The sequence below is a fragment of the Chionomys nivalis genome, chromosome 24 (assembly GCF_950005125.1).
Source record: "Chionomys nivalis chromosome 24, mChiNiv1.1, whole genome shotgun sequence".
Classification (NCBI taxonomy): domain Eukaryota; kingdom Metazoa; phylum Chordata; class Mammalia; order Rodentia; family Cricetidae; genus Chionomys; species Chionomys nivalis.
Window position 1 is genome coordinate 12194264 of NC_080109.1, and position 26778 is coordinate 12221041.

General features: G+C 38.4%; 2 protein-coding genes across 6 annotated transcripts in view; one reads left to right on the plus strand and one right to left on the minus strand.

Annotated features, from left to right (window-relative positions):
• Positions 1-22308, minus strand: part of Smc4 (structural maintenance of chromosomes 4) — a 33353-nt gene extending 11045 nt beyond the window's left edge. The window contains exons 1-13 of the mRNA XM_057756703.1: positions 22181-22308; positions 21163-21297; positions 20023-20204; positions 19273-19464; positions 17718-17894; positions 10021-10185; positions 9656-9783; positions 8225-8365; positions 7226-7376; positions 6264-6428; positions 5101-5334; positions 3341-3526; positions 1015-1176 (exon numbers count right to left, since the gene is read on the minus strand). Of these exons, the coding sequence (XP_057612686.1) occupies positions 1015-1176; positions 3341-3526; positions 5101-5334; positions 6264-6428; positions 7226-7376; positions 8225-8365; positions 9656-9783; positions 10021-10185; positions 17718-17894; positions 19273-19464; positions 20023-20204; positions 21163-21292 (2013 nt within the window). The 5' untranslated portion in view covers positions 21293-21297; positions 22181-22308. The remainder of the gene's footprint in view (positions 1-1014; positions 1177-3340; positions 3527-5100; positions 5335-6263; positions 6429-7225; positions 7377-8224; positions 8366-9655; positions 9784-10020; positions 10186-17717; positions 17895-19272; positions 19465-20022; positions 20205-21162; positions 21298-22180) is intronic.
• Positions 1-26778, plus strand: part of Ift80 (intraflagellar transport 80) — a 125240-nt gene that overhangs the window by 23497 nt on the left and 74965 nt on the right. For 2 of the 5 annotated variants that reach the window (XM_057756705.1, XM_057756709.1), the window contains exon 1: positions 22742-22862. The exons of 1 other annotated variant lie outside the window; for it this stretch is intronic. The gene's annotated coding sequence lies outside the window, so the exon portion shown is untranslated. Of the gene's footprint in view, positions 1-22650; positions 22667-22741; positions 22863-26225; positions 26347-26778 lie in introns of those variants that run through there. 2 more of the 5 variants (XM_057756706.1, XM_057756708.1) reach the window with 2 other exon arrangements.

Sequence of the window (26778 nt, forward strand, 5' to 3'; positions counted from 1 at the left end):
ACCAATGAAAACAGGCAAAGACTTCAGTCATTTTTTTTCCAAGAAAGATAAACAAATGATTAATAAACACACAAAATATGTTCAACATTAGGGAAACACAAAAATAAAGTAGTTAGATACCACTTCACATCTATCAAGATGTGCTGTAATAAACAAGGCACACCAACAAACACTCCTTAGGTATCCCAACCCACATTCACAGAAAATCTTGTACACGAATCTTCACCACAGCATTATTGTTAAGTCAGCCAAAAAGGTATGAACAAACAACAGAAGGCCAAAAAAAAAAAAAAAAAAAGGTACCATGCTACAAAACAGATGAGTCTGAAAAATTATGCAAATGCATGTATGTGTAAAAGGCCCCATATTATGATCCCATTCAACCAATGCTCAGAATACATCCATAGAAACCAAAAGCAAATCAATGGTTTTGTTGAGGGTGGGCGAACTGATTGTTAATGCTTACAGAGCAATGAAAATAGTCTGGAATTATATTAAATGGCCATAGTCTAGCAAGTTGTAGATATAGTGAAAATAAATCTATACTTCACAATAGAATTACATAACATACCTTAATAAAGGTTCTATTAAGAAAACAGTGGTCACTGATGCCATTTAGAAACATACTAACAGGTGGTGGTGCATGCAATAATCCCTGTACTGGGAGGCAGACTGACCTCTGTGAGTTAGAGACTAGTTTGTTCTACGGAGCGAGTTATAGGATAGCCAGGGCCGTGCAGAGAAACCCTGTCTCAAACTCCTCCACACCCCACAAGAAACATCATACTTATAGTCATTCATTCACTGGACATCACTTTAACACTGGAATTTCTTTAGTACAGGCATCACGAAACTTATTTTTTTAACCTCCATCCATAATCATGTACACATAGAATATAAATTTCAAAACTTATCAGGGAGTAATTAAATAATGGCTAAGAAAAATCTAATATTCTAAGGGAAAAATATGGCACTTCAAAGTTAAATTATAGGAAACTTATTATAAATGCTTACCTTATCCAAACCTATAAAAGTTGCAACGCCAATATTATGTCTTTTAAGGAAGTTTACACATTCTTGGGCTGTATCAATAGAATCAACAACAATGTAGTCTAATGCATGGCAACAGGATGAAATAGCAATGTCATATTTTTCATCAATAGCTCCCAAGTCTCCCTAATAATTAAAAAAAATAGAAAATCAATTTATAAAGAATTAGGTAAAAAACAAAAAAGTACAAATCATTTCATTACTATTTGGATTTTGAACATTTTTTTTTTAAAAAAAGAATTTATTTTTATCTTATGTGCATTGGTGTTTGGCCTGTATGTGTGTCTGTGTGAGGGTGTCAGATTTTGGAGTTACAGACAGTTGTGAGCTGCCATGTGGGTGCTGGGACTCGAACTGGGGTTCTCTGGAAGAGCAGTCAGTGCTCTTAACCACTGAGCCATTTCTCCAGCTCCCTGAACATTCTTCTTTTCTGGTTTCTGCAACTGAAGACTACACGCAGGACCTTGTCCCACTGAACTGAGCTAAGCCCCCAAGCCCTTGAATGCTATTCTTAAACTATTTTTTCTTTCTTCTTCTTCTTCCTCCTCCTTCCCCTTCTTTTTCTTCAAGACAAAGTTTCTCTGTGGTAGTCTAGACTGTCCTGGAACTTGTTGGGTACACTAGGTTGGCCTTGAACTCACGAGGTCAGCCTGTCTCAGACTGCTGTACTAAAGGCATTTGCCATTGCCTGGCTTTTAAACTATTCTTAATGGAAGATTAAATAAGTATACTTGGTTTACAGAAGCATAAAAGGGGCCATAATGTTTCCTTCTCACCCCAACTTTTCCTTCCTTTCTATAGGACCAATACAGAAGTTACTGTGTGCCTTATAAGCAAGCATTCTACCACCAAGCTATAACCCAAGTCCTATAGTTTCTAATCTACCCTCGAGTGTTCATGGTTATGTGATGTGAATTTTTAATAGATACATGATATAAGAATTGTTTTATGCCATGAAAGCATATAATGTGGAGAGTCAAAGTTTCATATTGAAAGCTGCCTAGAATTAAGTATGTAGTTATGAATTTATCTCTTAGCTATTTTTTATTTGCTGTGAAGAACTACCACAGAAAAACTTTGTCTTGGAAAAAAAAAACCAAAAAGATAAAAAAGAAGAAGGGGAAGCAGGAGGAAGAAGAAGGAAAAAGATCTCTAGCAGCTTTCACTGAATAACTTTAGTTCTTCACAGCAAATAAACAGGACCAATCTGTTTAAGAAAGAAGCCACCTAATATTAGATATAGAAGTAACCATATTGGTTAAATTCCATTTGTCCTTCCAGATCATTTTGTCCCCCTTTCCAGAAGGCTGAGTAGGGAACTCAACAACTGGATATATGAGCTCAAGAAGTTTAAGTAAAGAGGTCTCAGTTATGGTTGAAGAGTTCTAAATTAGCTAGCTCACCTTTCCAAACCATAAACAAATTGTTAAATAAAATGTTATAAAACCTACAATTTTAGGTTTCATATTAAAATCTAAAATCAAATAAAGTATTTAATAAATATTAAATAAACATTTAATATTTACATTAAATCCTTATTTTTGTCTGGAGGTTCTAGCAGGGAAGCACAACTACGGCACATCCTCAACCAAAAAACCCAGTCCTCTTCTATTTGGATGGTCATTCTATTAGATTGTTTTGTGCAGCTTTAGGAAGGACATACTTGGTATGCTGAGGGAGAAATAGAGAATAGGCACAAGCCTGTTCAGCAAGATCAGCCAAACACCAATCCTGGTGATGAACGGGACAACAGATCTCAGCAATACTGCCTCACTATACAACTCTGGCCAGTCTAGAACTCAATATGTAGATCAGGCTGGCCTTGATCTCAGAGATCTGACTGCCTCTACCTCCCAAGTGTTGATATTAAAACATGTACCACCATCAAGACCAACTTCTAAATTATTATTTTTGAAAAAAACTTTTCTTGTATGATGGCAAATGCCCAGCTCTTAGGAAGTTGAGGCAAGAAGATCAGAAGTTCAAGGTCAACCTTAGCTACAGTGTTACTTTAAAGTCCATCTAAGCTACATGGAGTCCTGACTCAAAAATATTCTCAGGTTAGTTTTGGAAAGGCTGGGCAGGAGAGTAATGTATAACATGAATATAAACAGCTCAAAACTACATAAATAACGACAACAGACCTGTAAGGGCAAAATATTTTGTCTGTGCAGTCATGCCTTCAAGTAAAAACTGAACGTTATTTTAGGCAAAGTAACAATATATACTGAAGTCAAATTAAGAATATATTTTATAATGTCTTTTCTGAGTAAAATATAATCTACTTTACCAGTCTTCCATATATTCCTGGGATCCTGCCAGATTTTTTTTCTTGAATTATCGCATCAAGTACTTTCCCTCGACTTCGATTCATTGCTAAGGAACTCTTTGCTTCTTCAACTTTTTGGAAAAGATCATGAACCAAACTTTTCAAGTTTATTTCTTCTTGTGTTAGCTTCTGAAGTTCTTTTTCTTTCTAAAAGTGAGAACAAAATAAAACCTATAAGCATTCAATCTTAGATACACCCAATGACAGCAGAAAACTATAATGCTTCAACAATAAGAGAGGCCCAAAAATTGCATAATGGCACTCAGCTTTCATGTTGCTATTTTGGCCTGGCTTTGAAAATACAGATGAACCTTTCCTATTTTAAAAGAAATGAAAATTATTTGGGTCAGCATGAGGGAATCCAGCTTCTCTTAAAGTAGCTACAGGTATAAAAACCCCAGTCTGGCACCCCACAGGTGGAAGTTTCTACCAGTTCTCAAGTTCTGCCATAAACAAAACCAGATCCAGGTATGTGTAGCTGGGCAGTACCATTGTTATGTTATGGATGTTTGGCTAAGAAACAACAAAACAAAAAGGCAAGTTCCTAAATAGAGGTGGGAAAGATGATTGGGAGAGCTACTAACAGAGGAGCCACACACTCGGATACTTTAGTATCTCAATTTCCAATTTAGAAACCATCTTATCTATTTTCCCCATTCCTTATTAGATAGGCATAAAGTAAAAGCTCAAATTTTAGATAAAACAATCCAAAAAAAATTCACTAGATATAATTTAAATTACACTTAAAATTTATACATTAGGAAACTTTTGATTTTTTTGATGTGCAGATGTACATGCACATGAAATACTCATATACATAAAATAGATAAATCTTAAAACAAACAAGCTCAACTTGTTTTTTTTTTTTTTTAAAGATTTATTTATTTATTATGTATACAGTGTTCTGCCTGTGTGCATACCTGCACCCCAGAAGAGGGCACCAGATCTCATTACAGATAGTTGTGAGCCACCATGTGGTTGCTGGGAATTGAACTCAGGACCTCCGGAAGAATAGTCCATGTTCTTAGCCGCTGAGCCATCTCTCCAGCCCCTCAACTTGTTTTTAATTATGTATACCTGTGTGTGTGTGTGCCCCTGGAGTCCAGAAAAGTACTGGAACCCCTGGACCTAGAGTCACAGGCAGTCATGTACCATCTTATGTGGGTGATGGGGACTAGTCTTTTTAAAGAGCATCAAATCCGGTATCCATTAAGCCATTTCTCCAGTTCCTCAAATAATCACCTTGGCAGTATGAGGGTAAACTTTGTTAAGAAACTTTAAGGTTACAGGCGTAGTAACATTTCTAGTTTTAAGTGGTGCTGGTGGTCATGATCAGGGTTTCATGCTCCCAAGGCAAGTACTCTACCGACTGAACTACATACCCAGTCTGAGAAATCTGTTTAAAATTTTCCCATGGGATTGTGACAGCGGCTATTTATTGCTTGCTTTTGGAGACAGTATAGTTTGTTTCCCTGCATTCCTTTTTTGGGGGATGTATTAAGATGGAACCTGGGGTCATACGCATGCTCCAGAAGCTCTCTACCAGAGTTAATTATCAGTCTATTCAAACACTGAAATACTTTCTCATGGGAGATTATGCTGAAAAAAATTTCTATATGTCAATCACTTTAAACCTCAAAATTACAAACAAACAAAAACAAAAATTACACATATAACTGGGGTTGATAATGTTTAGATGAAATATAGAAGCAAAAATTTACCTCCTTTAATTCTTGTTGAGTCTGAGGGAGTTTTGTGTTTATTTCTCCAATGGCAGCTTTCCTTTCTTTGAGAGTCTCAGAAGCTGTAATTAAAGTTTCCTTTGCTTTACTTAGTTGAGACACCGCTGTATTATGTCGACTGAGATAGATATCAAGTTCTGACTGAGCGACTTCCATCTTTGAACGTGCTTCATTTACTGATTTGTTAAAACCCATAAGTTCCTTTTCTTGATCCTATGAGTTCATTAAATACAAAAATTTTTATTTTCAAGCTTAGACCAAAATGAAAATTATACTTCTTGAAATCAATTTATGAAAGTAAAGTCCATAAATATAGTAGGCATCGATAATTCTTGTAGGTGGAATAGATTAATATAGTCCATGTCTAGTTGTCATTGTACACTATTCTTTCCTAATTGATGTCATATGAGCTTTGAGAAGTGGGTATTAGCATGCTAATTTCAGAAATTAAAAGGTAATAATTAAGGAAAGCCTTGAACTTAAGTCTAGATTCCATACTGTTTCTACATTACCAGATATCAGAAAGTTTCCTCAAATGTATTTATGTTGAAAAAGTTTTCCCAGCACTCGGGAGGCAGAGGCAGGCGGATCTCTGTGAGTTCGAGGCCAGCCTGGTCTAGAAGAGCTAGTTCCAGGACAGGAACCAAAAAAGCTATGGAGAAACCCTGTCTCGAAAGAAAAAAAAAAATTTGTATCATTGTAATTTCATTCATAGCCTTATCAGTAACAAGGGTAAAAGATACACAGAAAAAAAAAAAAACCTCTAAATTAAATAAGAAAATATGGCTGCACAGAATGGCTATATGTCAAAGTATTAACTTCACGTTTTCTATCATAAATTCTTCATTTAACATTTATCTTTCAAAAAGAGAAAACAGAAAAGGAAAATAGTGTAGACTGAAATTTAAAATGTTAACCTAAAAGGTTCAACAGTTTGAGATACAGTCTTGCTACCTAACATAACTTTGCCTCTAACTCCCCTCCCCCCACCTCCAGATAGCTGACATTATAATATAGGCAAGGACCACTGCACTAGGCCAAAACGGCCAAAACTTATTTCCAGAAGCTCACCTTTGGATGTTACTGCAACAACAGTCGAGTTAGGAAAAGACACCAAAACCATCACTGACAAAGACTCTTACCTCCTTTTCTTTCTGAAGCCCTTGTGTTTCCTGTTTGAGGCTATCCATAACCTCTTTTAATTTCTTTTCTTCTTTCTCTTTTTCTTTCTCAAGAGAACTACTTTTAGTTGTTGTTTCATTTATGATATTCTTACTCTTGGCAGGTATACTTTTCAGCTCTTCAACCTGGGATTATAAAACAAATTAAGGCTATGGAAATATATTCCTGAGGGTACCCAATACTATTAAAATTTACCTAAAGAAGTATTTCTTAGGATCTCTATTATAGTTATCTGAAGACAACACAACAAATTATCTGTTTGCTCCCTTAACCCAATAGTAAGACATTTTTACGAACTTTAACCTTTCAGAGGTACTATGTAGAGTTACTATTTTATTTAAACACCTTCAGGTAGTGATCATACATCGACATTTTACTCCTAAAAACTAATGCCTCAGGGCTGGAGAGCTGGCTTGGCAGTTAACAGCACTTTCCGCTTTTCTGGATCTCAGTCCAGTTGCCTTACCCAGCTGCTCACAGCTGCCTGTAACCCCAGCTCGGGGCTCAGTACCTTTTCTGGCACTGTCACACTCACACATAATGAAAAGAAAAAAAATCTTAAAAAATAAAAAGCTAATGTCTTTATAGAATTTGAGCATTACTCCACATTATTTTTGTTTTTCACTATTACATAAAAACCTTTGTTAAGCTATAGTCCCGAAAAATCCAAAAAAAAAAAAATTCCAAAACAAACAAACAAAACAAAAAAACCCCCACAGAACTGTTGATTATGTAGATGACTATTATTATTGTAAGCTCTAAAACTTGCATTGTATAACATAACCCTTGGGACAAAATTGTGTTCAGACAAAATATAAACATCCCAATTTATTTTCTTAGGGAACCAAAGTCAAGCGAACTTGGGGAAAAAAAATTAAATCTGGTATTTAGACTTGAATAATTGATTTCTTCCAATACCTACCTTTTCTTTATCTTTTTGAAGTTGTTTCTCTAGCTTTTTGGCTTTACTTGTAGCATGTTTTAATTTTTCCCTAACTTGAACATCTTCTAAATCTAGCTGTGTAAATTTTTCTTTATTCTCTTCAATAAATTTTGTAGCTTTATTAAGTTTCCTATCAAAGAAAGTAAATTATTAGTCATAGATAGAAGTCTTTCTAGTATATTTCATCTATAGACATGTCAAGACTCTTATTAATTAAAATCCTAAAACTTCCAAGTTGACTTTCCCTGATAGCTGAAGACATTACATTTTTTTTTTTTTTAAGATCAGGAAAGCCATCTTGTGTTCCTTATGTCCAGCTATATAAGAATTTGCCCATAAAAATCCAGAAATGAGTGCCTGGTGGTGATGGTGCATACCTTTAATCCCAGCACTTGGGAGGCAGAGGTCTCCTGTGAGTTTGAGGCCAGCCTGGTCTACAGGAGTTAGTTCCATGACAGGCTCCAAAGCTACAGAGAAACCTTATCTTGAGAGCAAAAAATAAATGAAAATAAATAAAACTTACTTTAGGATACTATTGTCATTTGAAAGCTGGCACAAAATACAGCCATGATAATTTTTAAAGTCTACCTAAACAGAGCTAGTTCCAGGACGTGCTCCAAAGCCACAGAGAAATCCTGTCTCAAAAAAAAAACAAAAAACAAAAAAACACAAAACCAAAAAAAACCAACCAAACAACCCCCCCCCAAAAAAAAAGTCTACCTAAACAAACCAAAATTCTATTTCAAAACCAAATTTGCAAACTATTAGGGCTAATGGGTCAGGTAAAATGCATATGTTTTAGTTTTTTAAGGGGAAAGGCATTTCTTATTGTATGACTGTTGGGCACTCTGTAACAGTAAGTTAGGTACAGGGGGTGGTGGTGCCTAAAAGAGCTATTTACTGAGAAATGTATTACATTCAGACACAAGTGAAAAAAATGAATTTAAATACTTTTGGTATTTTCCCAAAGATTATTACTTTTCTATATCCTTTACAGCTGAATTCTTAGCTTTCATTTCATTTGAAAGCATATTGCTCTTCTCAGTGATTTCTTTAGTATCTTCATGAATTTTTTCCTTTTGGGTTTTCATTTCAGCAATTCTTTTTTGCAGATCATAACTAAAGGGGAAAATTAGAGAATGTAAAGTAACATTAATAAAATCAGCTGCTTCTAAAATATTCATCAATTTATAGCAAGCTAGGGCTATGGAAATGGGTTAAGGCTAGAGAGAATTTAGGAACAAATTGGTTCAGTCAATAAATTAGATCATTCAACACTGTATAGTAGTATTTCATGTTTTTGCTTTTCAAAGCTTCAGTTACTTGTGGTAGACTATCATCTGAATATATTAAATGATAAATTACAGAAATAAACAATTTTAAATTACACAGTGCCTATCATTATTAATCTTTGTTTTATTCAGTATACCAACAGGTGCATATCAACCTTATAGTCACTTAGTAGCCATAATGGTTATCAACTTAAGGTATCATTATGTTTATGTTCACTAACTCTCCTTATACTTCTTAATAATGCAAAGAGCATAAAACACGAAAGGAGGGGCTGAGGAGATGGTTCAATTAAGTGAGAACACTTGATTTTTAAGAATGAAGACCTGAGTATAAACTTCCTGCACCCAAGTAAACTGTACAGCACCATGACTAAGTGGGCTGTTTAACATGACCTTTGGGGGAGGGGTGGAGAGCATGGTAGTACAGAAGCAGAAAGAGGCGAATATCAAGAGCTTGGTGGCTAGCCTGCCTAGCTGGAACAGTGAGTTTCTGCCTTAGGGAACACCCTGCAAAGGAATGAAGTGGAGAGGGATAGAGGAAGACACTCCATATTTTGCTATGGCCTCTATATGTGCACACTTGTGCGTGTACGCACCCCCTCCCCCACCAAACTGTAAAAAAAAAAAAACCCACCCACAATTGATTGGGGAGATGGCTCAGGAGGTGAAGGTGCTTGCAGGACATAACTGCTACCTGAATTCGAACTCTGGAGCCACCTAGTGGAAGGAGAGAATTATCCCTAAAGTTGTCTTCCTACCCGGGGAGTTGGTGCTCACCTACCCTTGCACAGTAATAGTAGTAATTAAAACAGCAGCACCACATCCCAGATTACTCTGATGTTGTGGCACTGCTGAAGGACACCAATAGTATATATAAGGGTTTAGTACTACCTGTGGTTTCTGTTAGGTTCTGAATACTGTCCTTAAATGACAGGGCTACTATATGCAATGCACACGTGAACACACAAACACACAATCATTATTCATAACTGGCACGACTAAAATATGACATTAAAAATTTAGTACTTAGTGACTTTCAGAAAAATTTACATCGTCACAATCATCAAAGAAGGCTTTGATGCTTAGAAATTTATACAAAGTTGACCAGAGTACTTACATGTAATATTGACAGACATGATTCTTTTTTTTAAACATTTCATTTTCTAGGGTAAGGAACTCAATGGCTATGTTCTTCTCTCCTTCTAGGGCATCCTTTTCCTTTTCCACCATTTTAACTCTGTTTAACTACAAAATTTGAAGAGTCAAAACATATTTCATATATAAAATCAGTTTGGAACATAAACACCAAGTAAAATATCTCACCCAAAGGCTAGTATAAAAATAGAGGGTTCAGTAAAAACAAAAAAACCCCAAACATTTCTTCATGAATTATAAAAAGTATGTATTCAACTCAATAAATACAGTTGATCCATAAACAAGACATTCTCATTGGTAATAAATGTCTACTGGAAATTCATTTACCTTTTCTCCTCTGTTTTCATTTAATATTTCAACTCTCCGACATAAGACTTTAATAGGTTCATTTAGCCGTCCACAGCCAATTATATCTTCCAAATACTCAAGCATCCCCTCATCATGTTCAGTCTGGCCTTTTGGTTTCATCATAGCAATCTGTTCAACTTCACCCTTTAAGAGAGTCACATTCACACTCATTGTATATACGACAGCTAAATTTCTCCTGAAAGAAGAGGGTAATCTCAACTAAAATGATATTCTTCAGGCAGGTTAAGGATGTTTTATGCAAGGGTCTAAAACCCCTTTCATATATAAACTTATAAAATGACTGACAGTATATACCAGCACAAAGGCACCCTGTGCTGTAGTCTTAAGTAAACAAATGTTTCTGTTAAGCAAAATTTGAAAAGGTACATTACCAATTATCAATCTCTCATTGAAAAATAATTTTAAAAAATTCCCTTCATAGTTATATAAGGAAACCTGCCAGGGAGCTTATAGTTTCACTATCTATGTAGCTATCTAACTTCTCTATAACCCTAGTAGTAAGTCTAACAAGTGACCCACTTCATAAAAGATGACTAAAGCTTAATGTTTTGGTTTTTCTGAACTGAGAGTTTTAACTGGAAAACTAAATTATCTTTTTCTCTAAGCACCCTTACTACAGAGAGCAAACAGGACTATTATAGGCTACAGAGGAAAACTGTTTGTAATCAATATATGAACCTTGAACTATAATTAAAATCTCTGACTACCTAAAAAGAAGAATCTATAACCAACATCTAAGGTTGGTTCCCAGGTAACCAATTAATCTGAAAGTGAAGAAAATTCTGTAGAAAATTCTATTTGTTCTTTAAACATCTCAATAGCAAATAAACAGGCAAGTGGGGGAAAAATCCTATTTTTAGCTAAATGGTCAAGAAAAGAATTACATGTTGAGATATTTTAGTGATTCCCATTTTTGTAAGCATATGACTAAACCTTAAGAACTAGACTAAAACGTATTGAAGGAAAATAATTTAGTTTAACATTTTACGATCTGGTCATTACTGCAGTTTGCTGATTTTTAAGACAGGGTTTTAATATGTAGTGCAGGCTGGCCTTGAACTTGAAGAGCTCTACCTGTCACTGCCTCCCAAGAGCTATGGGATTAAAGGCTAACAGGTAGTTTTTTATACATCACCACAATGTTAGAACTTTGGTGATCCAGCACCACACGATCACCAAGTAGAGAGTGAAACTGTAAACCAAAATGCCTGTATTTATACTACTATTATATTACGTAGGTACTTATGCAGAGTACTTTCCCATCTAACCCTAATCAACAATTATATAGTGGTATATTACTTGTTTTAATAAATAAAGTTTGCCTGAAGATCAGTGCAAAGCAGTCACATCAGTCAGCCATACAGGCCAGGCAGTGGTTTGCACATACCATTAATCCCAGCAGCTATACTAGTTAGCTGTACAGGCTGGGCAGTGGTGGTACACGTCTTTAATTCCAGCACTAGAAAAGAATATAAGATGGGAGGAGACAGGTCTCACTTCCAGTCTCAATCTGAGAATTGAAAATAGACAATATTGCCCAGTTTTGGTCTGAGCTGAGGTAGAGTTAAGAGCCAGTGGTTGGCTGCTTTGCTTTTCTGGTCTTCGGGTTGAACCCCAATATCTGTCTCTAGATTTTTATTATTCGTGCTACACAATTATAAGTTTAGACAGGACCCATACCTGAAGTATGCCCAAAGCTTTGGATTATAGTATGAATTTCAGTCTTACTCAGAGTTATTTAGGCAAAGTTTATCAACAGTTGCACTGCTGGTATCTAGGCACAATGATTTTGCTGTGGTTATAGTGCTGCACGTTATAAAATGCTTAGTAGTACCCATGACTTATAAAATATAGTACCTGACTCAAGTTGAATTATCTAAATGTCTATTTAAAAATGAAGAAAAATAAGAAAAAAAATGCCAAAAGAACCCACATTTGAGTCAAATGACCACAAGATATTAAGTCTATATTTTTCAAAAAATCAAAACATGGGGTCCAGTAAAACCTGAGATTGGTTCCCAGCATCCTACATTTAAGTAGTATCATGTTTCCTGACCAAACTACTTTTATTTTATTTATTTATTTTTATCTATCTATCTATCTATCTATCTATCTATCTATCTATCTATCTATCTATCTATCTATCTATCTATTTATTTTGGTTTTTCGAGACAGGGTTTCTCTGTGGCTTTGGAGCCTGTCCTGGAACTAGCTCTTGTAGACCAGGCTGGTCTCGAACTCACAGAGATCCGCCTGCCTCTACCTCCCAAGTGCTGGGATTAAAGGCGTGCGCCACCACCGCCCAGCAAGGCAAACTACTTTTAGAAGGTGTCTATAGTTATTAGGAAGTAACCTAGCTTCAAAGAAAGCATGGTAGTCATTTTTATTATTGTTCCTTCTGAAATAAGATGGAGGATGTGGAGCTGATTTCTTCTCATGCTAATAAAGTTAAAGACAAGTTCATTTATGAATCCAAACAGTTCCAAGTCAAGTCTCAGGCAACAGTATGCTTTAGATTGTATTATATTGTATTACTGCTTTTGTTTTTCTTTGAGAAAGAGCCTCTCCTCTCTATGCAGCACTGGCTAGCCTTGAATTTACAGAAATTTGCTTGCCTTTGCCTCCTGAGTTTTAGGATTTAAGGAGAGCATGACCACACCCTACTACTGCATTCAGCCTAAAGACCAGTTATTGAGTGAATAAAGGACAACCAGTAAGCTTTTATTTATCTCTTTTAGGACTGTTGTGGCTTAAAAATATCATTTTATTATTTTATGTGTAGGTTGTAGTGCTGGCATATATGTCTATGTACCACATAAAGGTAGTACTCCCTTCTGTTAAGTCATCTCTCCAGTGCCTCTTTTCTCTCTCATTTTTTTGATTTTCAAAACAGGTTTTCAATATGTAACAGTCCTGGCTGTGCTGAAATTCGCTCTGTAGACGAGGCTGAACTTGAACTCACAGAGATCCACCTGCCTCTTCCTCCCTAGTACTGGGATTACAGGCATGTGCCACCACAGCCCCGCTCTGAAATAGTTTTTTTTTTTTAAAAAGGTTTTAAGTTGGGCATGTATGCCTATGTGCCCACATTAGTGCAGGTGTTTGTCTACACAGTTCAGAAGAGGATGCCGAATCCCCTGGAGCCAGTAACAGGCAGTTGTAAATTGGATGCTGGGCATCAATCTCAGGTTCTCTGCAACAAGAGTAACCACCCAAGATCTTTCGTCTCATTATCCAGAAAAAGTTTATAGCACTTGAACTTAAAAGGGCCACTCTCTCAAACCAAGGTTACAAATCTCATAGTAGTGCAATAGTGATATCTAAAAGACATTTCAAATTGTTATAACTGAAGCTGTTAAAATTTCACACACCCTCAATCATTGCTACTTTCTATAGCTTAAAAGCATACTGGACAGTTTGCTTTTTTTTTTTTGTTTGTTTGTTTTGTTTTTTTGGAGACAGGGTCGCTCTCTATAGGTCAAGAACTCAGAGATCAGTCTGCCTCTGACTTCTGAGAATAAACCCATGTGCCTGAACAAAATTTTCTTTTTTGAGACAGGGTTTCTCTGTGTAGACAAGACTGGCCTTGAACTCAGAGATCTTCCTGCTTCTGCTGTCTGCGTTCTGGAATTAAAGGCATGTGCCACAGCCACTATCATCCCAGTTCTGAACAAAATTTTACCCCCCCCCCCCCACGGTTGTATGAGAGTAGTGGGAATGGGTATACAGCTTAGTGGTAGAGTGCTTGCAGAAGGCCTTGCATTTGATCCCCAGCAACAGAAGGGGGAAAAATAAATTAGAAAGGTGCTTAAGCCCTAACTTAATGAAGGCTTTGCTGGGTATCAAGGATATTGTGATTCAGTTAAACCATTCTTTGAAAATCTTACTTACAGGCACTTAGAACTTAAGAATCTAAGAGAAAGTCGGCTATGGCAGCACACACCTGAAATGCCAGGACTTGGAAGTGAAATTAGTTCTTTTACTTTCATTAAAATGGGGAGGGGCTGGAGAGATGGCTTAGCATTTAAGAGCACTGACCGCTCTTCTAAAAGGACCCCGGCTCAATCCCCAGCCCTGACACTGCGGCTCACAACCATGCAGAACTATAGTTCTAGGGGTTCTGATGGCCTCTCCTGAGCATCTTGGCCCCAGCCACATATACAGTACACATGCATACACTCATACAAAATGTAAAATGCATACACTCATACACATGCAAAACACTCATACACATTAGATATCAAACCAGAGCCTCATGTGTGCTAGACAATCACTATCACCAAAGAATATTCTAATCCCTTGGGCTCTTTAAATTTTCTTTCCTAAATCATTTTAATTTTCCCTGCTATTTGCTACACTATAAGTTAACTTCTATCTTCCTCAAGTAGTTTATCCTAATTTATTTTTACAAGAGGACAAGTAACCAAATCCCCAAGGTTAATATCTGCCCAAAGTACAGAAGTAAAAAAAGAATGCTTTGTGGTTAGTTTTCTTATCTATTCTGGGTGCTTAGGGGCAGCTTCCTAGCTTGTTTTCCATAGTTGAGACACTGGGCCAGACACCTTTGGAAAACTGAAGTTATTACTAGTTAGTAAAAATATTTTTGGAACTTAAGTCATAGATTTGCCATTTTAGATTTCTTATTTCTACAGATTAAGAGATCACAACAAATAGTTTATATGCCATGCCATATACTGTAAAAGTATATGAAAAACATGAGTAATAACTTAGATCTAGGTTAATCAATTCTCCAGAGTAGAAAACATTAACAAAAAATTTTTTTTTTTTTTTGGTTTTTTCGAGACAGGGTTTCTCTGTGGTTTTAGAGCCTGTCCTGGAACTAGCTCTTGTAGACCAGGCTGGTCTCGAACTCACAGAGATCCGCCTGCCTCTGCCTCCCGAGTGCTGGGATTAAAGGCATGCGCCACCACCGAAAAATGTTTTATTTTGTAATATGAAGACAAAACACATACAGAAACTTTTGACAAACTCCAATTTCTGCTTTTTAAGGAATTTACAAAACCTCTCCCAATACACCCATTTATTAATGTAACCTTGAAAGGTAACAAGTCTAGGATTACCATTTCTCTAACTGGAATGGAGCAAAAGCATTAACTAATGGAGCAAACCAATCAAATCTAATTAAGTAATAGTCACCTATGAAATAATACAGACTAATAAAACCTTTCCTGTTTGGACTAATAGTCTTAAAACGTCACAAACTTTTCCAGTAAGATATAAAACTAAGCAAACCAATGGCCAGGCAACTGTAATTGACTACTTCTGCAGTAGACACACCCAGCAGCCTACCAGTCTCCAGGGAAAAGAAAGGGCTTTAACCACCTTCACATTAACCTTCACACACTCCTCAGAAACACATCAGAACGGTTACTGAAAATTTAAATGGATCTATATACTAGAAATGCTTACTTAAAAAAACAAATCCATAACACCAGAAAAGCTTTTAAAAACAATTTCTAAAATTTAGCGCATTTTAATATTAAAAAATTTGCTTTATCTAAATTATATTACAAGTGATGCAATCATCATTACTGTCCAGTCTGTATACTTATGTCTTGGATGCTGATCTTATGATACTGTGTCAATTTTCTCACCATCCTAACCAGGGGTAATTTTTAAGATAAATGTTAGTGATTGGAAGAATGAAATGGAAGCTATAATCTTACCTTCACAAGCTTTAAATCTATTATTAGTTTAAGAGTCAAATATTTTGGTAAAAAGCTAAGAAAAACTCACAAACACTACTTCCACTTTTCCTCAAATTTAAGTTCAATGTCCAGTTTTTTCTCCCTAAAAGGTAACTTGCTAAAGTTCTTATCTAAGTCCAACCAAATCAAACTGAATCTGTTAGTATTGTTTGGTAAATATAAAAATGTAAGGGTACATAAAAGGGTTCAGATAATGACAAATAAGCATCTTAAGGACTTCAGAAGCATATTTTTAAATATAAACTCGACACTTTGTAATTTATGTCTTTGGGAAGTTGCTTTATCACTTTTTTTCATTATCAATTTGTATAAATAAGCTGTATAAAAACTTTACCTAAAATATAGTTTATTTTGCACTGGCACAAAACTGATTATTTCAGGATAAAGTTAAGCAAATAGCAAAGAATAAACAAATGGTAAGTATAATTCTTTACAAAAATGTTACCATCATTAAATTTAGTATTATAAAGTAATACAAGTTGTTATTCATAGTTAATCAAGCTAAATTCCCAGATATGAAAATCCACAAAACAGAACAATTCATTTAAAAAAGAAAGCAAAACCAACCATGGCTTAAGACACATCTATATAAATTCAAATTTTATTTACATGCATGTGATTATTTTCAATATTTATTTTTAAGTGGTTCATTGAAGTATTGTAAATGCACTGTTCTGATAGTTAAGGGTAGTAAAAGTTATTCCAGAAAATTATTATTTGCCTTCTATACAATGTATGTTTACAATAAAAAAAATCCTTAGGAATATAGTTTAAAATGTGTGAAAAATTATATATATTATTAATGGGAACACTTAGTCCTCACAACAAAACATTTTGTATCAAATCAAAACTCCTAACTTACTTTAAAATCAGTAGCATATGATAGAACATATCAGTAGCTACCTCTACATAATAAGCAACATCTCTCTAAATTTTATATGCTCTTAGAAGCTTGGGAGAGAACAAAAGAATAAGATATTTTTAAATCAAAATAGGAATTTCATAATACCTAACAAAGGCATAGTTTCACCAAAGCAAACAAACCAACTAACCAAAACCCTACCACCACGAAAAAACAAACAAAAACCTAATCAACCAACAGCTCCTTTCCCCAGTGACAATATTTTCCTTGCAACAAGTTATACTAGCAGGACATACTTTTACTTACACATACTCCCAAAGAAAGGGGGGGGGGGATAGAAAAAAAAGAGACAAACAACAAAATGCAGGGTTTAATAAAAATTACCTTTAAATCAAAACAGGAATTTCAAATTAAAAATCAAATTAATACCAGACACTTAATTTTTATACTTTCTTTTAAAAAAGACTTCTCTAAGAGATGATACTAACATTACTGGTTTAAAAATCAGGCCACTGTAAACAAAAGAAGACCCATTTTAAGTAAACCTTTATTAACACTATAGATGTTAAAAATACTGTATTAGGAGTTCAGGGAAACTTGTTAAATATAAAGTATATAGTTTTTATGTTAGAGAAAAACGAGAATAAACAAAAAGGGCAGACTATTAAAAGATCTCATTTAAAATGTTATTTTAAAGGGAAATACAAACAGAAGTGATAGTTGCTGTATGCCTGTCACACTAAAGCAGCACAATAATATTGGTGTTTAATATTTATTTCACTACGCCAATATTTACGTGCTGCTAGAGCGGAACAAGTATGTCCAATATCAAAACATAAAATGAACATACAACGATAACCATAAAATTCTGAACGAATTTCCTTAAATTTCTAGAGCAGCAAATAATGATTCGCATCTTGACTACAGCATGTAAACCATGATGTGCTGCTACAGTACTTTAAGGCTCCAAACACAGGATTCAGTAAAGAGAAGAACATGCTTTCAAGCTTGATTACAAAACAAAAATTAAAAACCAAGAACCTTAGAAGTGTTTATTAACTTACCTGCAAGATTAAAAATCGATTATGGTCCAAGTCAATTCCATGGCTTCTCAGAAGATTTCCAACATCCTTAAATGTCCTCTTCTTCCCACTGATATGATAGACAGAAGTGTTATCTCTGTAGGCTGTTCTAGATACACAGAAGTTACTGTTAGGGATGACTTCATAATCATCCCCTTCCTGTTTTTGGAAAAACAAAACCAGAAAACAGTTGGTATTAAAGTCACAGGTCTGATCTCAATTTCATTTACTTTATACTGAAACTAATCCAATGGACTAAATATTTCTTAAATTAACAAATTCAGTCATACATGTATATAAAGAATTTAGTCCTTATTTCCCTGAATTAAGTTATGTACACAAACTGACAATTGCTCTAAAATTAAAAAAATAAAAACAAAAACATTGCTTTAGTGAGGACTAGATACTTCTCCAAGTCGTTCGGTTACTTTCTCAAAGATCTCTAAAACCAAAAAGCCAAAATCCAGCAAATAAAACTTTAGCTCCAAACAAGCCAAAAAAATATATTTGAATAAGAACCAAGGACAGTAGACAAAAGTCCGGACATATCTAAAACAACCCGACCTCACTCAAACTAATAACTATGCTGACTGGTTAAAAAGTTATACAGAAAGAGATGACTTAAGGAACATATTAAGGGAAAATACATTTTTGATGGTGGTCTTGTCGGGGAGAACAGGCTGTTAGTCGGGTTTAGTGGGGGTAGGGTGGTACAACACAAGATACCCCTTTGCACCTTCCTGAACAGCATCCCCTATCATCAACTGAAAGCAAAACAAACCGTAAAAAAAAAAAAACAAAAAAAACAAAGAAACTTCACAATTATATACCCAATAAAAGAAAGCAATTATCTATTTTAGCATAAGTTCTCTATTCTCTAACTCAGGTGCTCAACAGAATGCATTAAGAAGCAAAATTAAGATAGAAAAAAAAAAACCCACCACCTAAATTATCTAACCACTTCATCATGTGCATTTCCTTATTTTGTAGGTTCTTTTCAGTTGCTTTTTGAATCAACTGTCTAATATAATAAGTAAATAGATGAGAAAAACACCCACAGAACCATGTAAATAATCTGGTCATTATTTATAATTGTCTGCATCTAGAAAACAAAAATGCTAGCTTGGCCCCTACCACTTCAAAAAAGCATCACAGTAGTTCAAACCATAGAAAAGTTCTTTTATATCACACAGATACACACATTGCTATTAATAACAAATGTACATTGAAAGAATGGGAGTAGCAACTCAGTAAACCATTACATTTTAAAGATTAAAATGTTTATTCTAAAGCAATAAAAAGTGTAACTTTGAAAATCGAGTCTGTATTTATAGTGAATGAATGTTTATTTAGCACTCAGGGTTCCTCAAAAATCACTGTTTTCTTCCAAAAAGCTGAAGTAAATATGGTCACAGAAGCAATGTTTCTTTTGCTTTAATTATACACAAATAGTAAAGAAACAATTCAGGCCCACAATAACAAAATGTGCCCAGCTGTTTTTCTTGCTTGAAATTGCAAATAGAAAATAATTTCTTACCTTATCAATTATCTTTTGAAAATGAACTTCTACAGTACAACTCTGAATATCCTTATGTTCATCAGAATTATGTATCAATACTGACAGCTTTTTAGACCTTATTTTTTGTGCTCGATAGCCAAAGACAAAAAGCATGGAATCAATAACATTGGATTTTCCACTGCCATTTGGCCCAATAATACAGGAAAAGCGCTGCATAAAAATAATTTAAAAGTTTAAATTTAAGCAATCACATTAAAACTATTAATTTTAAACTACCCAATACCTTAATTTGTAGTAAAAAACTAGAGGCACTTAAAAGTTTTCATTCTTAGACTATACATGAGTTTTCTTCTTTTTTTCTCTTTAGAATTAAGCATAAGGAGAGCTCTCCAAGAATGAGAGTGAGCTGGTGCTCGGAGGGAAACCACGTACTCCAAAAATCCACTTTGAGTTTTCTTACAGCATGCTCTGCTCTAGCACAAGCTTTAGTATCTTCAATAAAACTATATTCAAATTCTAATTCCAACATTTTGCAGAAGGCCTTACAACAGCCAACGAGAAAACATTTCCTTCTAATAAAAACACAGATTCAACATGAAAACGTCATCACTAAAGAGATGAAAATATATCCGATGAAGAAAAACTAATTCCTGCTGTTGTATGTGTGTCTACTAGGGTGTGTGTGGCAGTGTAAAGAGTCAGGATAGATAGAAAACTGAAATATCTTACAATAAAAATGTATTATAAGTTCTTTAAAAGGGCAAATACCTTATGGAAAGGTCCCAGAATTTTCTCTCCAGCATAGGATTTGAAGTTTTGGTTTACAATATGGGTTATCATTAGACGAGGAGCTCCGGCTTCACTGGCCATTGCTGGAGGTGGGGGTGGAGGGATACTACTCAAAATCTCTTCTAAACTTCTGTTATCAAGTTCCTCCTCACCTGGAGTCTCTAGGTTAACGGAAAGGCAAAGAGGCGAAAGCCTACATTAGTGTAATTGGGTGGAGGTCTATTTAAAGAACGGAATCGAGGGATGCTACATATGAAACCCAGGAAACTATTGTCCACACAAATATCCTAAACTCACGGGGATGGATAATCTTTTAGCTTAGTTTTATGAAAAGTAAAATTCGTGAAAGAAATACCCCGTCATAAAATTCACTATATTTCCTAGAGGAGTAAAAACACCACACCATAAATATTCAAACCTGTGACTATCGCAGGGGTCCCTGTTTCCTATAGTAAACAGGAGACACAACCCAAACGATAGCAAATCCAACTGCACATGACTGAGCACTTCAGACAACTCACAAGCTCCAGTAACATGGTCACACGAGTTTCACAATGGCTCTTATTTTCTACACTCGGAATGCTACACGCTCTCTAATTTTTCTCTTAAAGGCAATCGAAGAGGCCCAGCTGTTTTTTTTCTTTTTCTTGCAGGGGACTGGCGTTCGGTTCCTAGCACCCACAATGAGCGGCTCACGACTGCTGAGCCTCGCCTATGTGCATATATTCCTCCCCCCCCCCCCCGCGACGCACTTTAAAAACTAAAAAATATTGCACCAAAAAGGGCAATCCAAGGCAGAGGCTGGAGCGCACAAACTCTGCATCACATTCAGTTCGGTTTAGGGGCGGAGAGGCGCTCAACAACTCTGGGCTGACCGTGCCGCTTTCAGCCAAATACAATAAAGATGTCAGTGCTACTCCCAAACATCACCGAAATCCACAACTCACTCCTGCCGCTCACCCTCATCCCTTCCAGAACCGTTACAGCAAAACTGCCTGGAATTCCTTTGAAAACCGCAGAGTGGCTTTCCGGAGCCGCACTTCTGGCAACACCGACCTTCCGACGTCAACCTGTCGCCCGCGCCCCGGCCACCCCAGCGGGTCCCCGCCGGTCACTCACCTGCAGCTGCAGCGCCGTCCGCTCCGCCGTCCGGTTGCTCCGGGCCCTCATCCCGGTGGTCGCCGTCCGGGGAAGGCGGAGGCTCTCCCTCCTGGCGGCAGACGGAGGGCTTGGTACCCTTCCGCCGCATCGTGGCTGCGGCAGGAGAGAGCCGGGAGTCGGGTCAGCTCCGCGGCTCGCCGAGGCCCCGCGGCCGCAGGACGGGCTCCGCCCGTGTCCCACCCCCACCCGCCAGCGCGTCCCCCGACCCCGCTAGCAGCAGGTAGCGGGTCCTCCGGAGAGCGGCTACCGCCACCACCGCGGGAGCCACCGGGCGGGACGGGGTCTCCGACGACCCAGGGAAGTGGGGAAACCTAGTTCAAGCCTGCAAACGCGTCCCCCGGCCCCGGGAAGCCATCTGATGACATTCCCACGCCGTCGGGGCTGGGGATGCTCGCGCTCCGAGTTACAGAGAAGAGTTCGTCACTAGAGCAGCCGCGACTGCCCGGCGGCGGACCCGTTACCCGCTCTCCTCTCCCCCAACCCCCGCCATTTAGGTCCGGACGCCCGGACAGTCGGGGGAGTCGAGGTCTCTTCTCCTCACCGTCCCAGCGGAAAGGCTGGAGTCCCCCGCCACACGCTGTCTGTTAAAGGGGACTCGGGCAGCGTCTGCCCGGGAAGGGTCAATTTCCGCGCCAGCGGGGGTCCATCCCTCCCGGGTTCGGGGTGGAGTCCCGCCCAACAGTCGAAACCGTGCCAAGTCCCCGGGAGAGGCTGTGCGGGACTGCGGTCCCCCTCGGAAGACGAGACGGGCAGGCCAGGGGGGGGACGCCCCGGCCCCGACGGGTTCGCAGCCTCCCCCAGGAGGAGGCGCCGGAGCCGCCGCCCGGCGGCCGAGGGGGAGGGGTGACAGGCAGCGGAGCTCCCCCAACCGCCTCCGCCGCACTCGGCCGCTCGGGCTCCAGGCCTGTGCCGCCGGGAGAACCGAGGGACAGCACGGTAAAGTGTGACAACCCGATCCGGGAGGGAACTCCTTTACCTGTCGGCGGCTGTGCTCCGAGCAGAAGGCTGCAAACCGTGCGACGGCCGCCCCCGCCCGCCCCCCGCCTCGCTCCTACCGGTGTCTCAGCTCCGGGTCCTTCACTCGAAAATGGCGCCTAAAATCCAAACTCGAACGGAAATTCGTTACAAATGCGCGCAATGGTTTCTGGGACCCGCGAATTTGAAAAAAAAAGTGCGGCGGGTCCCACCGCCGTCGCCGGGCCGTTCGTGCGCATGCGCGGGTCCGGCAGGGGAGGGGGGGGACAGTGGCGCGAGGGGGAGGTCGCGGCTGAGGAGGGACAGCGAGGAGAGTGGCGCCTCTCCTAGGGTCGCCCCCAGAAACAGAGCCGTGGGAACTACAGCCCTTTGCGTCGTTGGGACGACAGCATTTGGGAAACTGAGGAATTTTGATAAAAAGGAGAAAAAAAAACCCACCCAGCAGGGTTCCCCCCCCCCCACAACTGATGTCCAATGACAGCCTTCGGTGAGAGGGCGGGCTCACTCGGGGGCGGGGTCTAGGGCCCGCTCGGGTTTCTGCAACTGGCAAGTATCGCGGGAACAGGGAAGGAGTGGGGAACGCTTTCAGCGCTTAGAAATCACTATGGTGACGGGAAGGTCGGGAGGCTTCTTGGTAACTGAGAGCTCTGAGAGCAATCGCCGCCGCTTTCCGGGAACTTGAGGTAAATTTCTTCACCTCCAGAGCCTTCGAAGGAAGGGCTTGGAAGCGTGGCGGCCACTGGGACCTACCTTCCCCCACGCCGAAGTCACGAGCTTTGCGGAGGATCAGTTGTCCCCCATCTCCTTCCAGCCCGCAGGGCTCTCTCTGGGTGTAGATCTTGGGATGTGGAGTTTCCCGGGAAAGCGAGGAGACCGGGGTTAGTGAGTAATCTGGTGGTCCACGTATGAAGAGCTGTGGTTTGGGAACTGTTTTGTGTTAGTGTCACTAATGAAAGGTTTGGATTTAAAGTAATTATTTGGCCGACAGGGCTCTTAATGGGAGAAACGGTTTGCTCGTGTTAACTAGTTACCATTATGGTGGAATTAGTTCATAAATGCATTTCTGTGCCTTGCACTCTGAAAGGAATAGCCAGGATTATTAATCAGATGTAACAGTTCCTTTTCCCGGAGAACTAGTTTCGTTAATGGGCTTTTAACCTGAGTTTGAGGATAATGGTGATGGGGACATCGTTTCTAACTCCCCGAAAATTGAATATAAAGTTTTGTGTGTCTGTGCTTTGCTTTTCTGGAGAGTTAGTTTTTCTTTAATCTTGTAAAACTGTCCGACTCACCCCACCTCCATGTTAAAGAACCACAGATTGGTTTTACTGCCTTCAATATTTATACAGCAACTTTTAAATTCAGAACTGTTGGCCTCTCCTTTTCTCTTTACCCATTTAGGGTCTGGCCTATTAGAGCAGCAATAAGCCTGTTTTATGAATGAATTTATATTGTTGCTCTGAAATGTATTATGGCTCTTAGATGCATAAAACCTAGTTGCAGTGATTCTCAGAAAGTACTGGGGAGAATTCCCCCTCCCCACCCAAGTGTAAACGTTTGCTGGGGTTTGGAGATTGGTGTGGTTTGAATACACATTTACTTAATATTATAATGTACCTTTATATTTGTAGTTGAAAACAAATTTTCTTCATAGAACAAAAGTCACCAAAAAACTCAGTGAGTTTTTGGGGTGTGTGTGGAGGACTGGTAGGGATGACAAGAGGGTAAAGGGATTATCGTTAGGGGCTTCTGGACTCTTGTATTTTGGGGTGTTGTAAGATACCTACTATGAGAACGGTAGACTGGGCCAGGGTGGATGGTTCAGTGGTTAAAGGCACTTAATGTTCTTTCAGAGGACCCAGGTTCAGTCCCAGCACCCACACAGCTGCTTATAACCATCTGGATTTCCAGTTCTAGGGGATCCAGTGTCTTCTTCTGGCCTCCTCAGGCAAGAGGCATGCATGTAGTACACATACACACATGCAGATAAGACCGTCATACAAGTAAAATCACTATAATAAAAAGGTAGACTAGACCGCACTGAAAGGTGTGTGTGCTAGTCAGAGCAGAATTTAGTAGAAAAATACAAATGGAAAACAGGGAGACTGGAGAGATCATTCAGCAATAGGAGCACTTGCTGCTCTCGCAGAGGACCTGGCTTTGGTTCCCAGAACCCACATGGGGCAGTTCACACTTTCCTGTAATTCCAGTCCAGGGGATCTGATACCCTCTTCTGGACACCATCAATACTAGGCACACATACGTACATACATACATACATACTTACTTGCAGGCACTCATTATACACTCATTATACACATTAAAAAATAGAAAACAACCCCAAATTCTATTATTTCTTTGGCTATATGATTGGGCAGTTTCCTCACAAAGTATCTCTGGGAGAGTTTATTTATAAAACTCAACAGCTAATGTCTATCTCATCGAATTGTTTGTAATTGTTCATCTAGTACATATAAGTAATTGATACTGCAATGTGATGACATATTTAAAGTGTGTGCTAATTATCAATAATGCCATAGCAAATTTGAGGAAGAGTAGCTTATGAAGGATCTTGAAAGGCCAGTCAAGAGTATAGCTATAAACTGAGTGTGGTAGCCATTTCTGTAATTCCAGCACTTGGGAAAGGAGGCAGGAAGCTTGCTGTGAGTTTAGTCTACATAGTGAGTTGGAGCCAGTGCTATACAATGATGAGGGAGGGAAGAATGAGAAGGAAAACAAATGATTAACAAGTAACTGAGGTGGGAGTGGGATAGTTACAGGAAGAGATCAGTGATAGCTTTAGTTAGATTGTTATTAAACAGTCTTCACATGGCAGGTTAGGAGTGCCTATGCAATAGAAAGGAAAGAATTCAGTTATTTTATGCAGAATATTTTTTCTAGACAGAATATTGCTTTCTTATGGTTTGATGGTTGAGTATAAACCCTTAAAGACAGTCCGAAATCTTTAAAAATTTGTAACTGTAAACTTTAAATCATCTAGATATTGGCTAATAAGCATACATTTATTTGAATAATGCATATTTAGACACTATTGTGCAAAGTTACTGTTAACAGAGATAGGAATGAACATCCTGTTGATAATAACAGTCCGCTGAAGGATGTAGCTTGGTGATGATGTGCTTGTCTGGAATGACTGACATTTTGGGCTATATCCCCTAGCACAGGGGATTAACAAAGCTTTGTGGTATTGTAATCACACTGAAATGTTTACAGATCTCATCGCTGCAAAAATACCTCTGAGAAGATAGGAAGTAGAACAGTTATTTTCTGGAAACTTCACTTGGAAGATAGAATTGTGTCTTTTCCTGTGTGTTAATTATGGGAAGATATATCGAGGAAGAGAAAATAGGATCAGATAATTGGAATACTAGCCTAGTCTGGTGGCATTTGCCTGTAATCCTAACACTAGAGTGGCAGAGGCAAGACGATTGGGGTACAAGATCATTCTTGCCTACATAGCTAGTTTGAGGCCAGCCTGGGCTACATAAGGCTCTGTCTCAGAAACAAAAGTAAAAACGAAATAAAACAATGGAAAGGGAAAAATAGATAAGGATTTTATGGTTTAAATACAGAGAGGTTAGTACCACCGGAACAACTGAGGAAATGCCATCTTTAGAATGTAAAAAGAACAAAGTCATATCTCAGGCCTTCTTAGATGACAAGTGACAGATGACCCAATTGAAGGTCCTTGAGAAAAAATAAATTGTATCCTATAATTAGAAAAATTCTGTAAGCCAGCCCTAACCCCTTTCCTAGTATCCAGAAGGCCATGGATTCCACACATACACACACACAAACTCACACACACACACACGCACACCCCTTTGTAACAATTAGACACCAGAGTTTGGTTTCTTACTTGCTTTGCATTCTATTTTAGCAGTATAGCATTATGTTCATGGTGCTAGTTGGCACCTCCAGGCCCTCTGCTTCCTGGGATAAGATAGGTATAGTTACTAGAGCCGAAAACCTTGAAAGTTGAAGACCCAGGTAAGCTGAATTTTTCTTTCCATCTTTTATTTTAGAAGCAGTCTGGGCCACCTGTGAAATAGTGTCTGTACAGACAGACTAGAAGGCTCCAGTTGGCTTAAGTGTGGGTCTCCTGCGCTGGCTCTACTCCACCCACATTGAGTGGGTTTTCTATAGGTAATTTCCTTTTGTCTAGAAAAGAGTGAGTATATACTGGGGGACCAAAACAGTGGTTTCTGTTCAAATACATAGCAATTACTAAGTGCTTCCTACGTGTCGTGTGCTCTGTTGGGCATTTCATAAACACCTCATTATAACTGCTTATGGAGTAGGTTAAGCATGAGCACTCTTCCAGAGGTCCTGAGTTCAATGCCCAGCACCCACATGACTGCTCAAAACCATCTATCTGTAATGGGCTGGATGCCCTTTTCTGGTGGTAGATGTACTTTGCAATCAAAGTGCCCCAATAAATTAATAATAAGAAAATAAAATAGTTTCAAAAAAAGATTTATTTATTAATGTATAAAATGTTCTGCCCACATGTATGCTTGCACACCAGAAGGCGGCACTGGATCTCATTATGATGGTTGTGAGCCACCATGTGGTTGC